This window comes from Anarhichas minor, unplaced genomic scaffold, assembly GCF_050575085.1.
Source record: "Anarhichas minor isolate MPS153535 unplaced genomic scaffold, ASM5057508v1 ptg000030l, whole genome shotgun sequence".
Lineage (NCBI taxonomy): Eukaryota > Metazoa > Chordata > Actinopteri > Perciformes > Anarhichadidae > Anarhichas > Anarhichas minor.
Genome location: NW_027466476.1, coordinates 10,095,006 through 10,111,192, shown reverse-complemented (window position 1 = coordinate 10,111,192; position 16,187 = coordinate 10,095,006). Strand labels below are relative to the sequence as shown.

Sequence of the window (16,187 nt, the reverse complement as noted above, 5' to 3'; positions counted from 1 at the left end):
TTACGCCAAAAGACGTTCAACTGAGTTTGTTGTGAAAAGATACCGAGTCTTTAATCTAGAAAAAACAACCAACAATACTCACTAAAGACATTTTCTATCTCTTGTAGGTTTAAAGCGTTCTCTGATCGGGTCACATCATATCAAAAGAGCACAACAACCTTTAAGCCGTTCGGTTCAGCTAAATGTCAGAACTGTAAGTTAATGACTAAAGCTGACCACTTAGTGCGATTCACATGTGAGCAAATTCCCGGGACTCGCTCTTACAGACGGCAGGAGCGTTACGACTACCGCTGCTTGGCAACTGGCAGATGATGTGAGCGGCTGGTGTTTTGTCGGCCACACGACTAATATTAGAGCAATGGATCATCTGCAGTATCTCCTCCGAGGGGAAGAAGAGAAGAGGGACGATGACAGGCAACAGAGGATGAAATACATCAGAGCAAACGATAAAGATCGAGCCCTGAGCTCACCGTCCGCTGCTCCACAACAAACCGCTGGACGATGAATTAAACATCTCAATATGTGCTCTTAGATTAAACATGCACAGCACATCGGCTGTCGTACAATATTAACAGCTAGAGAATGCAGAGAGAGAAAGACATCTGGCAGTGGAGCCTTCCTCGAACTGATTGTCTGAATTAGAGCAGATGAAAACTCACCAGAGCAGAGTGAAATAACAATCCTAAACTCAATAAAGTGACAAAGAATTTAACTTTAAGACAGCAGAGAAGTTTATAACAAAGAATACTCAATATTGACCAGATGTCTATGTTTACTACACGGTGTGCAATTTCTGACGAGTACATTTAGAGGACAGAAAATGTTACCGGTGAAGAATTACTGTAAGTAAGATTTTAAACAAGCCTTCAGGTGGTTCATGACTGAAAAAATGTAAGAAAAAAGGGAAAGATTTCCCCAAATCCATGTCAACATATTCAAACGTGGTGTTTTTCATGACTACACTCGCTCCCTCACTGCACATTAGAATGTGTGTTTTAATTGTGAGCCTACAAGAGAAATTAAACTTTTGTGTATTTGGTTGGAAATATAACGACACGTACCAACAAGTGAAGAGGAAGCACCGAACGATAAATATACGTTACGCTTTAGTTTACCGCTCCATTATTTCTTAATTGTTACCTAAACATTTCCTGTAAATAACTCTGTAATTTGGTACTAATTATAAGGGAAGAAAGAACTCTGATTAATGTATTCTAATGTATTACTAGAGCAGTCTGTTAGTTGGAGCACAGCAGCTCAGCTACACATGTGTTGAAGAATAAAATTCAACATGTCTGAAGAATCAACAAATGCTTACAAACTCAAATAACTGTCTCAGAACTTTGCCTCTTTAACCTGTAATTAGTACCAGGTTACATACATATTTATTTCAAGTAACCTCTAAGGATTATTAGGGAATAATCCAGAAATAAAACATGACCATCATTTAAATCACAATTTATCTTTCTCAAGAAACCGTATTTCTTTCTTCTTTCTCTTCTTCTTCCTCATTTCTCATCACAGAAATGTGGTAAACAAAGCAAAATAAGACGATGATCTGACATCGGTCGCCACGTTTTTATAGAAGACGACGCCCACAAACGCCCCGACACAGCAAAATAAGAAAATACAGGCAGAGGGAAGAGTCACCGCCGCACACGTAATGACTATCTTTGTATCTATACGTTGTTTATTTAGAAAGAATCCTCTTTAATGTATTCGATCATGTCACTCTCGCTGGTGAGGACTTTAATTAAGCTGCACGTTACACATCTCAGCTCAGAAGTTTATTTCCCCTCCCAGTGGATATCGCAGAGTTTCTAAAGATACTGAATATTCTTTGCTTTAATGCACAAAAAAATGTGTTTAAATGAACATGACGATAATGAACTTTTGTATCTGATGCTGTGGAGTCGCTACTGAAAAGTGGCACTTTCAAACAGGTACCACTGATGCACTGTGAGGAACAAAACTGTTTTGTCAAAACTTTGAAGCTACTTAAAGGGAAATCTAAGGTGAGCATCAGGGCTCAAGAGGTTAAATCAATCTCAATAATAAAAAGACGTTTCAGCTTTAAACCCCACAGAGGCAGAGACTGTAAAAGAATGGTGGTGCAGCTCAGTATCAGGAGGACAGCTCGGATAATGAAGTCCTGCAGATCAAATCCAGTTTGAGTTAAAAAGCTGCCGTCAGCTGTCTGCTTGTATTAGGTGTGTGTGAGAAGTGAGCAGCAGCGTGCTCTGCAGCTCAAGCAGGAAATGAACAACTCACCAACAACTGTTAGCGTGATTTAAACAAATAGAGACCGAGACATTTTCAGTTTGTATAATATATGAGTTATGTCATGTATGTTGTTTATGCATTGCATCAACCACGGCGGAAGATCTCTGAAGAGACATAAAGAAAATATGTAATTAATTTAGATGCCAAGAAGCTGCACTGGATTTAAAATGTATTTTCACAATTACCCGCAGTGTCAGAGATAAATCCTCCTCACGATGCATTGAGACAGATGTTTAGCGGCTGAATGAGACAGATGTTTAGCGGCTGAATGAGACAGATGTTTAGCGGCTGTCGCTGTAACGTGAAGCGGCGGAAAGAAGAAAGCCGCGCGGTGACTTACGTTGGTGACGGCGTCGATGTTGGCTCCGGCCAGGCAGAGGTGGCGGACCACCTCGAGGCTCCCGTTGTTGGCAGCCAGGTGGAGGGGAGTCCTGCCGTGCTGGGTGAAGAGACAAAGATACGACAGCCATGTCATGTATAAAAACTGCAAAGCCAGGACACAGAGATGACTCAGCAGAATGTCTTGTGAACTTTTTATATCAAGTGGAAAATAACAACATCCTGCAGCACGAGACACAGCTGGGAGGAGAATGTCTGGTCCACCAAACCAGAGAAACAATGTTGAGGCTCCGATGTGGGTCGTAAATGAACATTGAGAGCAATCACAAACTGTTAACGGCGTTTGAGAGCGACACTACAGTTTATAGTGAGATCATATTCTAAACATGGTGATAGAAGAGGCCATCTATTGTGCCATCCATCAGTGGAACAGCCGCCCCCTTTACATACGTCAATCCTGCAGCAAATCCTCATTCAAATACCATTTATAAATGTATTACTTCAGCAGCTGATCAATAGTCCAGAGTCATGATAATGACTTGTTCTTGTTCCCTGGTGACGGCCCTCACAGACTCATTCACAGACTAATTCATAGACCCACTCATAGACTCATTCTAAGATGTATTCATTTAAGAGGATGTACAAGGAATTAATGTAGAGAAAACGGCCGCTCCCTTATTACAACACAATTAGGAGGTGAACATGAGTTGACCCTTGTGTGACACAAATGTGATGTTGTACAAGTACTTCTCACCACACCCCAAATACTGAGACTCCTATGAAAGTTCTCTGTGCCAGAAGTCGAAAGAAAAGCGTTGGAAATCATCGATACCCACGACAGAGCACACTTGTTTGGAAAGCAGCGTTCCAATCAATTCCCTTTTGTCACAACTTGAGAAAACGAGAAGGCATTCATCCCGTTTCATTCAGGAGACATTTTCAATCCCACCCTTCTCCTTTTCCTCCCCAGTGTCTGCAGCTGACAGCGAAGACAAATCCCGGCATCGACTCAGCAACGTGTGACATGCTGCTTTAGATAATAGTGAAAATAATGAATAACTCAAAACATCTCCGTCAGCGCCGTCTGCTCCCGATGCACATCACTTTCCCTGAACTATTCCGGGGGAGAAAAAACGTCTCCGTATATGGAAACAGCCGAGAAGAGCAATCCCATCGCAGAATACATTACAATGGATGGCGTGAAAGTGGGAAAAAAGGCAGAAACATGTGTGGGAAGTCGTGCTTGGCAGAGAGACAAAGCATGATGGGATCTTCAGTCAGATATAAACCAGTTATGTGAGAGCGCCCTTAAAGGACCAGTTCACCAAAACAGGAAAAAAAAGCTGCTTAGTTAGCAGATATCAGAATACAGACCAAAATAAAATGCTCACAGATGTTAAAACCCTCAGCTACGACCGCAACAAGCAATCCTCAGGCTGCATGTATTTATACTGACAGAAATCCCTTTAATCCCTTTAATATGTTCGCTCTCTGTTTATTTATCCCTCTACTTGGCCTGTGATCTAGTTTAGCCTGCATGGAGCAGCCAACACTACACAGTCAGAAGTATGTTACAACATCTCATCTCCACACCACAGGCACGAACCCTGCAGCTATAGCAACCACTGGTCTTTTGGAAGGGCTTCCCACCAGATGTTGGAACCTGGCTGCAGGAGATTGAGCCGAGAGCGCGTTGTGAGGTCCAACACTGATTTTGGGCGATACGTTCTGGCTTGTTCCAGTTCATCCCAGAGGTGTTGGATGTGGTTGAGGTCAGGGCAAGTCTGAGAGGAAAAGGCCTTCTACTGTCCACGAGTCACAGTGAGTGGTCGTAGAGATTGCCACTGAAGTGCCTGATGTTCGGTGGTTCGTGCTCACCTTGTTTGGGACGTCGAGGCTGGCCTTGGCGCTGCAGATCGCCGTGACGACGGGGAGGTTTCCGTCCTTGCAGGCGATGTGCAGCGGCGTGTTGCCATGGCGATCCTGCTGGTCCATGTGGCAGCGGTGCCTGAGGAGACAGCGGACCACATCGACCTGACACCTCCGCACGGCCAGGTGCAGCGCCGTGTGGCCGTCCTGGAGGGAGAGAGAGGGAGGGAGGTGGGGGGGGGGGGGGGAGAGAGAGAGAGACACACACACAATGTAAAGCCTCCAGTGTCACATGATTGAATGTCGGTGGTTCTAAATACATTTGTGTTCAGATGTGGTCAACTAATCTCTCTTTCTAATAGAAAATCTACAATAAAACTGTGTTATTGTCTTTGCATTTTTATTAAAGTTGTGGTGGAGTGAGACACGAACATAAATAATCCAGATCAAGAATCACCTTGTCAGTCGCCTCCATGTCGGCCCCGTGCTCCACCAGGCACTCCACGATGTCCACAAAGCCTCGAGCGGACGCGGTCAGCAGCGGACTCTCCCCCTCGCGGTTCTTTGCGTCCACGTGGCAGCCCGCCTGGCAGAGCGCTCGGGCTACCGGCGAGTAGCCGTGCCACGCAGCGCAGTGCAGCGGGGTCTCCTGCTCCTGGAGATGGAAACGTAGAATGCAGAAGAATAAGTATCAACACTAGGTTATCCTGCTACGCGTAACATGTGTGCGTGTGAAGGTGCGCTTACCCTGTCAGACAGGTCTGGGTTGGCTCGGATGCTGCACAGGTAGCTCACCACATCCACGTTGCCGTAGCGGGCCGCCACGTGAAGAGCAGTCTCCCCAGACTGGAGGACACAACAGAGGATTAACAACAAATCATCAGCAGGTCAAATGTACAGTGAGATGGATGCAAACCACCACTTGAAATTAACCTCTGGCTCTACCTCTAACTTCTGAATGCTTAGGCCTGCAGTTTATTCCTCATACATCTGCCATTCTCATAACTTCCTCGCTGTCATTGTTTGGCGCCGTCAACCGTGATATCAGCTGTTCTGATCAGCTGGTCTCTTCTTTCCAATAGCACAGAGACACAATTACATCATCTTGCTGCGGTCTCTTTTTAAATAAGATTGCATCTCTGCCTTTCATGTTGCCGTCTTCACAGCCTCGCCGGTGTCTGGACTCATCTTTATCTCGCTGCTGCTCAGGGCAGACGCCTCTCGATTAAAAATCTCCCCGTAGAGTCCAAGCGACTCTGTCTTCACCATCATCATCATCATCCTCTGTTTATAATAAACAATTCTCTTTTCTTCATCTCACTCCTCTCTTCTGATTGAAAAGAAGTAACAGGATGTTTTGGAGTTTTCACAATATTTACTTTCATGCAGTGTGTCCCTTGATGGACACTTGAAGACCGCCCGAAAGCCTCAACAGCAACATTTTATGTCCAACAAATATTCATTATTCAAATTACCAAACATTTATTCACAAATTTGAATCCAGAAAAATAATTTTGCAGAGTTTCCTCTAACTATGCTGTATGCTATGAACGGCCGGTTGTTTCTGGTCGGGTCTTCTTCTTCTTCTATGGGTGCGGTTGTTGCAAATGTTCCTCACAGCAAATGTTAGCCTGTACAACCTGAACACCTGAGTGGCCTTATTGATAACAACCTCAGCCTTGGTGATGTTCGTGTAAAGCGTGTGTAGCTTAGTTGATCGTCTCGACTTTCATCCCTGAAATCTTGTAGACTGAATCTGTAAGACTGCAGCGTAACACTGGAGCGCTCCAGTTTTTACACTCCGCTTCCATGTGGAGGAATATCGTAAAGCAGTGACATCCAGGGACGTGAATCAGAATCGATCCGTCAGCTTGAACCTTATGGCTGCCAGTCAGAGAGGAAGCTCGTTAGCAGAGGAGCTGCTTATGTGAAATGACATCCAGGACGCCGCGTTCCCCTAAAATAGCATCTAATGGATCTAAACTGGGGGATAAAAAACTAACTTTACAGGTTTATTTAATTAGGAGAACTAGAAAGAAAAGAAAAGATTCACCTTGTTAAAAAGGCTTAAAAAGGCTTCTCATAAGAGGATGACTTGGTCACACACACACACACACACACTTCAGTTTGTGATTTTAAAGTTATCGAGTAATAAAGTGAGATGAAACTTTAATGATGCTCGCAGACAGAAGAGGACTCCACCGGCGGTAATAATGATTGAAGAGATTGGAAAAACAAATGCTTTTGGGATTTAGTCTGCCTCTGTGATCGAGGCTACACACACACACACACACACACTTCTCAGCAAGACCTGTTTCTATAGCAACTGCAAATAAGCTGATAAAATGCCAGAGTAACTGGTTTTTGCTCCCCAGGTGCTCACTGTGGCGTGTGTGTGTGTGTGTGTGTGTGTGTGTGTGTGTGTGTGTCTGGGGCATTTCACAAAATCAAAGTAATGCTTCTCGGGAGATTTGATGGGTAGGAGTGTGTGAGTAATTGCTGATGGATAACGCAGTGTGGCGAGTAGTAGTGAGTGTGTGTGTGTGTGTTGAGTCACCTTATCTTGGACATCCAGAGGGCATTTCTTTTCATGGAGGAATTTCAGGGTCTGGACGTGGCCGTGTCTCGCTGCGTAGTAGATAGCGTTAGCTCCACTCTAGAAGGTTCAAGAAGAGAGGAGAAAATTCCAGGATTTATCCCTGACCTTTATGAGAAAATCAAGCTCTCCGGGAATGTGTCTGCAGCCAGATGATATGAACACAGCCTTGACTAAAAGGTTGAGCGGTTCTGAGGATGTGCTAGCATCCTGCCTTCCCAGTTAAAGTATTCTTCACAATTTAGAGCTGCACTTAAATATTTGAGAGAATAATCGTTCTTTGAAGCCCTACTTCCAGTCCGTACCACAACTATAATTACTCATTTTGTTATTTCATAATTACAAATCACTTAACAATTGGGCCTTGTGTCCTCAAGACTGTGACAGTAATGTTCAAGGTAGTGTGTCTAATTCATGCAAATAGTTTTTCATACTTGTTTTGCAAAACAGTTGTAGTTTACATCTTGTGAATCTGTTCTGTTGGTACAGATGGATGCTGTTAATTGAAGGATCTATCTATATCTATTTAAAACATGTGGGTTCAGCATATGCTCGTCTCTACAGTACTTTGTGCAGCCGAGTACAATGAGTTCATGTATTTATAGTGTAAATAGCCCCGCATCGTAATCTGTCACATTCTTCTGCTCCGACGCCTTTAATTTGCATCTATTAAGCTCCACAGCCGGCTGTCAGAGGCGCTCTGATTGGACCAAACAGACGAGTCCTTACCTTGTCGTGGGCCTGGATCTCGGCACCTTTCCTCATCAGCACCTCGATGATCTGGATGTTGCCACAGCCGCCTGCAATCAGCAGGGGAGGAGTCCCATGCTGCAACGTGCGCACACAACGGAGTTCTTAGTTTTCAGTGACCACCTGTGGGTTTGTGTGTCTTTAAAGTGGAGCTGAATGCCTCAATCTGACTAATTACACCATAAGAATATATGAAAAAAGGTTGATTCTCTTCTATAGGTTCTCACAAACTTTAGGTGTTAAGGAAACACATTTGGACCGACAGATGAGGACTTAGACAGTATTGACGTCTACGGTGTGTTTGAGTGACTGCATGGTGATGGAAACATAAGCAGTAAAAGAAAAGGAGGAAAGAGGATGGAAGAAAATGGAGATGACCTTTTCTGAACAAGTCCCTGAACTTGAAACATCTCCTCCTCCTCTTCCTCCTCCTCCTCTCCGTGTTGCCATTACCTCATTCTCTCCTCTCCTCCTCTACACTTCACTGAGTTTAATGACTTCATGTTTCCCCCCCATCGCCTATCAGCTGTCAAGAAACGTCAAACTAATCTCCTCCAACGAAACAGCAAACAGAAAATGAGAGTTAAGTCTGGATATGAACCTAAACATCTGTTCTCTGCACTTCATTCCCTTATTAAATGTATGCAACTACAACGACCTCCTTTAACTCCCCTTCCATTCTGTAATGCTCCTTTCTTTCTGTTAATATATTTAAATAAAATCTATTTTTGTTATTCATGTGAGAGAGATACACGAGGACAAATGAAAAATGATTTCTTTCTGTCCGTTCAGAAGCTGATTTGTTGGCTGTTAATGTGCAGAAATCTGCTTCTGTTTGGGGCGATCAAAACAGAAGCAGTGATTGAACTTAATGAACGCTTCCTTACATCTTAGGAAATGTTGCTCAAACAGAACTGGCTCAGGTGAAAAACGTTGATCCGGAGACTGTGAAGGTTTTTGACTTTCCTTCATGCAAGTAGTATGAAATCATAAGAGTTTAAATATTTAAAGCTCTGTCTGGAGTTTCCTTTTGTTTGGTTCTGCTCGTCTTGGGGACAATAGTTGTAGCTTTAAACTAACAAAAATCAAACAAACATCTCTTCATCCCTCAACGTTCATCCTAAAATGGAGCACAGACTTGCACAATCTCGACCTTGTGATGTGGAGCTTCCATTCAGTCCCTAAAAGAGTGCGTCACATTTGCTTCAGGGTGGAACACGAGGACAAGCTGACAAATGGTTAAAAAGACCCTGAAGACACTGAGCTGAGCTGACGTATGTTTGTGGGAAAGTGGACTGCACTGAATACGTTTATATTCCTTCAGATCACGAGGACGTATATTCTAGTTGGGAGTCGGAATTTATCAGAAAAATGGATCAGGAGACATCTCACAAATAATAAATGCTGATTAAAAAACAACAACATGTTTAATACTATTCATGCGCACTATGTCTGTGTTGGTCACCTTGTTGGGCTGGTTGATGTCGTAACTGTTCAAGGAGCCGAGCAGATGCTGCAGACCGGGCACGTTGTCGTCGTTGATGGCGTGGATGATGGCCTTCATCACAAAGGAGTCTTCCTCATCCTAGACGGGTGGGAAAGATAGTAACTCCTCAACTGTTCACAGGATGACGATCTAATCCTGTGAACATTAATCCGGAGAATTCTTTCTATCACATGCTCCCTCCCTTAAGTCTCTCTTTCATCTTTTTCCTCATGCATGAGAACACACAGAAACAAACGGGCTTTTATTTTTTTTTTTGCACCTGCACTTCAAGTTCAAAATCTATCTTTTTTTAAATGTTCTGTCCATGACATGTGACCCGAAGACCTTCAGCCGGACGGCACAGAAATCAGCTGTGACGCTCTGCTGCACAAAGAGACGAGGACGAGAACGGCAGGGAGGTGAGGAGGAGGAGGAGGAGGAGGAGGAGAGGCTGGTGTAGCGCTTGTTCTGCCAAGCGTGACACTCCAGCTACATTCCTCAACAGAACCTCCCTGCTGGGGGAGCCACGACGAAACCACCTCAGAGGAGCTGCAAACAACACACGTGTGTACGAGCAGCAAACCGCCTGCTGGGGATTCGCCGTCAACGAAGATTTCTTTAGCTTCTACAAATTGTAATTCACGACACAGGATGGAGAGGGTTAACCAATCGACCTTTTTTCTCTCTCTTTGATGTGTAATAACGGTTCCTACTGTTTTCGAGAGATAATTTTCTAGGACAAGTTCAGTGAGGATCTAGCTGCTATGACAGACAGGGATGCACCATCCACTCTTAAGTTCCTATCGCTATAACTTATCTATGAAATGATCTCTACACGCTTAGAAATTATGACAAATTGATCATAGAAGAATATAATAATAATAACTAATCATTTTCCCTTTCAGATGGCAATGTATTTTGGGGAGCTCTGATGGATAGACTAGTAGTTCATTCTCAGCTTAAAGAAATGATACTTTTCCATGAAATTACATGACAAAACAGACTCCACATTAAATGGACGAAGGGGGTTTGCATCCGGAAAATAAAGATTTGGTCTTGTGACAAAAATGTAAGCAGCAATTGTCAGAAAGTCTGAGAAGACTCGTGCTGGCAGTGGAAATGAGTAATGCTCTTCTGTCCTTCATGAAGTTATTTGTGAGGCGGTTTGTTCAGGTGACTAAACCTCCTGTGCTTGTTACCATGGCAGGCTAACTCTACAAAAATATATTCTTAACTGTGAGTCATCCATTACTCTGCAAGTTCTTTTTTAGCTCAATACCTCATTCGTTGATTTACAGAAAAGTGTGATAACTGGTCATCTCAAGTCATTTACCAAGAACAAATGGTTTCAACTCGCTTCTCCATTCTGCCTTCATTTCAGCCACATGTGAAGAACAATATCAACAAATTTCTGATCTTGTTTTGCGATAAAAAAAGCGGAGTCTTCAAGCAAAGCACTTGACCCCGGAGCTGCTCAGCCAATAAAGAAACAACAAAGATCTATGAGAAGGCTTCTACTGTGGACTACAGGGGGCGCTCAGCTCTACCTGCCAGCTCACCTGAGACACCAGGAAGTTGCTGCGTACTAGTCTGATGAGGAAACAGGCCCGGCCTTGGCCTGCTGGTAAATGATTGAACCTCTCACCGAGGCTGCAGTGTTTACATCTCGCGTATAGACACACATATAGGGATTCTTAATGTGTGTGTATTACTATGACAAACTCAAACAAACTGGGTTCGTGTACTAAACGAGTTTCCTCCTCACATTGGTTTTAAGGTTACACACACACACACACACACACTGAAATTCCAACAATTCTACAAACTGTATACTGTCCTGTGGCACTGGTGGGAAACGAGGAACAGATCAATTACATGCAGGAGCTCAAGACTCTCAGAGGGAGAGTTAGAAATACCAGAGCTGTAACTGAGAGCTCGGGGTCCGAACAAGAAAATGCACTTCACTAAAAGCAATCAGAAACTCATTAAGCTGCTAGTCTCCTGTTAATTAGGTATATTTGGTTTGTATTAAAGATAGGACTGCAGAGATAAAATGAATGGATCTCTTGATGTGGATTTTTTTTACTCAAGTGCAATTTAAAGCCTCGGAGGTGTTAATAGCTGCAAACCCAAATCAACTTAATGACTCTGGATCCAGATCTCCGCTGCCTGTCCTGTGCTTTCATGTCTTTTTGTACCATTAGAAGCACAACACAGGTCTCATGGTCTTACCAACGTGTCGTCACTGCGTGCCACACTTATGTTGCTTCTGGACAGGAAGGAGCGGGACAGGCGGTTGCATAGGGAGATTAGTCGGACGGATTGCTGGAAGAGAGAAGAAGAATATCGGTTGATGAGCAAGTAGAACTAGAACAAGTTAATGCCAAGCCGTGTTCAGGGGACCATGAAGGGAACGGGCAGGTGTAGACACGAAGCAATTTTCTGCTCCATTTGAATTCAGTTCAGTTTCTTTACTCATTCTTTGAGAACCCGTCGTCCTTCCTACTGTTAGGTGACCGATCTTTAACTGGCCAACGATATCCAAACACCACGAAGGCACAATATTATTATCATTCAAGCATTTATCAATCTATGCACAAGCTAAGCTGACCGTCCGTCAAATGGCTTCTGGACTAAAACCAAACTTCTTTCTAGGGCTGTACTGAATAGTTGGAAGCTAAATTTCTAATATTGACCTTAAAATTTTAAATAAAAATTTGAATGTACGAATGTCTATTTATTCTGAATTTTCCATTCACCCCAAAGTCCAAAAGTCAAAATACATTGAAGAAAGATTCACAACATGCTTTTATCTAACGAAATATTCTCAGTCAATCGATATTTGTTGGCATTTAGTATTTTTTAAAACTACTTTGCAATCAGTTCTTGTTCCTTTTAAACAAATGGTTTCAAACCAGCAAATATATCGATGTGTGCAGATTTGATTACACCAGGTCTTAGACTGGACTTTGTTTGCAGTTTTCTGGACTTCAAATCAAAAGAATCAGACCTTTATTACATCTGGATTTAATATTCGCTCTCTGAATTAAACCTTTAAAGTATGGTGAGATATATTTCTAAACCTGGCACTTTTTAAATCTCACTTCAACATATTATATTGATGTTTCTGCTTCGTCATGTTTTGACGTTGGGAGTATTTTTATGAGGACATAAATAAACTTAAAGTCAAATCGAGGTCACTGAAAAGCCAGAAGCTTCCAGAGTGCCAGACTGGAGCATGAAGACATGACTGCACCGCCCAACCACCACAGATAAACCGGCATGTCATCGCAACGCCGGGTCAGCCGTGATGAACCCAAACAGACAGGGAGGCGACCACTGGAGCAGCACTGGCGCTACATCTGAAGGTTGTGTCTTTCCTGAAGCTCGAGTTTTGGGGCGTGTAGAAAACACAGAACAGCACTTACTTTCCATTTTCTTCGAGCCGCAAACTTCTTGAACTTCTCCATGTTGACGGCCGACTCCTTTCTGCTCAGTGCTTGTTGAGTGTCTTTTGGCTGATTTCACAAACACAGCAAATGCATCGATAGAAGAATATTATTGGAAATAATTATTTGGTGCAGAATCAATCAGCCATTTCAAATATCAACTATACGGCCACAAAACAAAAGAGTCCAACCTTGATCCAGGGGTGCAGGAGGCTGTCCTGAATCGTCATTCTCTTTCTGTAGACAGAAAAATGTAAAAAAAAATGAAGGAGACAGAAACATGTTTGTTGAGTTAACAGTCAAATTCAGGGCTTTCTGGTGTGACGCAGCATTTTAATGCTCAAAGTAAGTGTTCATATTCAGAGACACAGCTGTGTGCAGATGGAAGAAAGAAAGCGTCACTCCCGTGCGGCTGTAAAGAAATGATTATGATGCAGTCGTGAGATGCTAAGATCACATCTCGCTATAAAATAGTCATAATGCTTAAAAGAGTCCAGAATTATAGAAGCAATTTGCATTGTTTTTTTTCTTCTAGTAGTGACTCAAACCCGGCAGTAACAAACTGTGGTGATCTTAAGCCGCGTTCAGAACGACATCAGCGCTGTGTGAAAAACATGCAGACCCTTCATTCATCATAATGAGGCCACTGGGTCGACACAGCAGACTCTGGCAGAAAAATGCACGGTCAGTGAACCTCAACTCAACATTTGTCTCAATGTTTTGGCCTCTAATTATCCATCAACCTCATTAATCTGTCACTTTAACTCGACAGCCACAACATTGAATCTTGTCACCGTGGTTTAAATGTATATAATACAGATATAGTTGATTAACGGAGCAGTCGATCGACTTTTGCTATAAACTATTTTGGTAATCAAGCATTCAGGTCATGTTTCAAGCAAAAAAAAATGTGAATAATTCACTTGTTCCAGGCTCGGAAATTAGAGGATTTTCAGATTTTCTCCGTTTTCATCATTGGATTTTGGACCGGTGGTCGGACAAAACAAGACGTGTGAATACATCACCTTGGACTCTTTGAGGAAATAACACCAATGAAAATGATGCTAATAGTTTGCTACTGAAGCCTCACTAGTAAAATGTCTGCCGGATCAAACAAACAAAAAAGATTCACACAAATTAAAATACTATCAGATGCTTCGTTCTTATTCAAATAATGCAAGATTAAATAGTTTTGATCCTAACTCCTCCTCATTCTAAAGAGTGTGATATATTGACCTTTGCTGACCTAAAACATTTAATTTCCTTCTAGAAACTCTTCACACTTCTCTTAAACAAGTCAAATAAGGTACTGAGACATACGACAATATACGGACAGTTAATTTGTCTACCACTTCCCATAAGATACGTTTATCTTAACCGATAGCATACTGAAGTTGGAGAAGATGTTTCAAAATATAAATAAAAACAAACACGACATGAACAATAAAAGCAGAGCTGGTCTCTCTCAGTCTAACTGGTCTGTGGTTGAGTACAGACACTTCCTTCTCTCACTGTCACCTCCCTAACTACAACTGCTGAAAACTAACAATTAAAAGTCATTGTTTGAAAGTGTCCCTTTGTTCATCGTGAGCCAATATAACCATCAGGGGAACCGGTGAGGCCCAGTAACACACACGCACCACTTCCTCCTGTCGACGTCTGTTCAATTCCACATTCCTGAGGCCCATGAGTCACAGTAAAATAAACCACAAACCGATCGGGCCGTCTGTCCACATTACAGGTGAAGAAATGTCCCGATAATCAGCGTGAACAGGGATTGTGCTGCTGCAGCCCAGAGCCCTGCTGAACATCATCAATGTGTGTCTTCTTCAAGCGAACCTTCATCAATCTTCCTGCCAGCCGAGTGGATCCACGTCTGCTCTACGATGTAGATCGATTACAAGCCGTTCCGGTTCGATGCGCTCGGTTCGGGGGATTTGTTCTAAAAGCTCCATTAGTTTGTAAAGTCAGTCTCCTCTTTCGCCCACTGTCTTGTTTAAAGCAAACCGGGCCTCGTTCGGCCCCCCCCCCACCTCGCTCCATTGTTATGAAGAATATGAATTTCGGAGGCTTTCATTGTCTTCAAGTGTTGCTGCAGCCATTCAGCTGTGATGAGGGAGACGTTCACATCGTCTCTAGTGACGAGACAGTTGTGTTTGGAACATCTGCAGTGAATCCTTTATTCAATTTTCCACTGATCTGGACTATTAGCTGCATTTTGAGGACTTCAACCTGGACCGTGGGAAATTGTGATGCCCATTTTTAACAATTTGTGTCACCCTTTATAGACTCTTCAATCATGAACATGATTCGTTGCATCCCTAATTAACTCTTTTTGGAAAATGTCTCCATTTTGTTCCATCCAGCTCACGCTGTGCAGTTCCTACACTTCAGAGAGTATGAACGTGATCGCATCACAACCCGGTCTGAAATACATACTTGGGGTCTTTGACAAGGAGCCTCGCTATGAAGTCTTTGGCCAAAACGCTGGTGCTGCTGAAGAACTCCTCGTCGAACGTGTAGTCCACGGCCGACACGTTGGCCAGAGTCTCCTGCTTGTTGTCGCCCAGGAAGGGAGACGCACCACTCAGACTGCACAGACGGGACAAAGATGGATAACAAGGTTAGAGCGTAGTGGACACACTGACTGTTGTTCAGCCAAGACAGACAAAGAAGACAATACAGTCAAATAAATGTTTACCAAGGTAATTTGAATGCGATGCATTTCTTTTTGACTGCATGCTTTAATCAACTCAACAACTTCAAAACCTCCAAACTGAAGCAGCGGTTCTTGTAATCAAAGAGAAAACTTTGGATTTCCATTCAAACAATAAAGTCTCTCGCTGCTGATTAGCTCCGGCCCTCGAAACCGAAACGGAGACCTTACTGCTCCTTGATGTGATTACGGAGCCGCGTAGCAGCGAATGGTGACTCATTAATCAAGCCTCGCTATCACACTGAAGTATTTGTTGTGTTATTCAAACACCAGCGCAGGAAAGCCAGCTGGGGACGGCCCCTCGGATACAATGCCAGGAGTTTGAGTGGAGAGACTTTCATGGGATAATGTGACAAAAGCGTGTTTTAATGGGCAAACCAAGACACACTACAACACACACACACACACACTACAACACACACAGGGCTGAGCGATCAAGCATGTAGGTGAGGTCTCAGGCAGTTAAACCAAACCCCGGCCTTCCCCTCCTTCACCGAAACCTCTCCAACTCGTCAGCACCAGCCGCTAATTACCACGCCAGCTGGGACAGACATGGATGTGGGCTCGGGGTCAAGCTCAAGTTGAGCGGAGATGTATGAATGAATTTATCGACTGTATAAATCGGGCAGCTGCGCACAACAAACAAGTAATTAAGGCAATTCTTCAGTGCGCCAGGCGCTAAAATCAGCAGGAAAGTGT

General features: G+C 43.3%; 1 protein-coding gene across 1 annotated transcript in view; it reads right to left on the bottom strand.

The window, feature by feature from the left end:
* Positions 1-16,187, bottom strand: part of dapk1 (death-associated protein kinase 1) — a 68,460-nt gene that overhangs the window by 12,751 nt on the left and 39,522 nt on the right. Inside the window, exons 8-18 of the mRNA XM_076104398.1 lie at positions 15,212-15,364; positions 12,964-13,009; positions 12,752-12,841; positions 11,556-11,648; positions 9,303-9,422; positions 7,817-7,915; positions 7,049-7,147; positions 5,239-5,337; positions 4,949-5,146; positions 4,501-4,698; positions 2,624-2,722 (exon numbers count right to left, since the gene is read on the bottom strand). Coding sequence (XP_075960513.1) covers positions 2,624-2,722; positions 4,501-4,698; positions 4,949-5,146; positions 5,239-5,337; positions 7,049-7,147; positions 7,817-7,915; positions 9,303-9,422; positions 11,556-11,648; positions 12,752-12,841; positions 12,964-13,009; positions 15,212-15,364 — 1,294 coding nt within the window. The remainder of the gene's footprint in view (positions 1-2,623; positions 2,723-4,500; positions 4,699-4,948; positions 5,147-5,238; positions 5,338-7,048; positions 7,148-7,816; positions 7,916-9,302; positions 9,423-11,555; positions 11,649-12,751; positions 12,842-12,963; positions 13,010-15,211; positions 15,365-16,187) is intronic.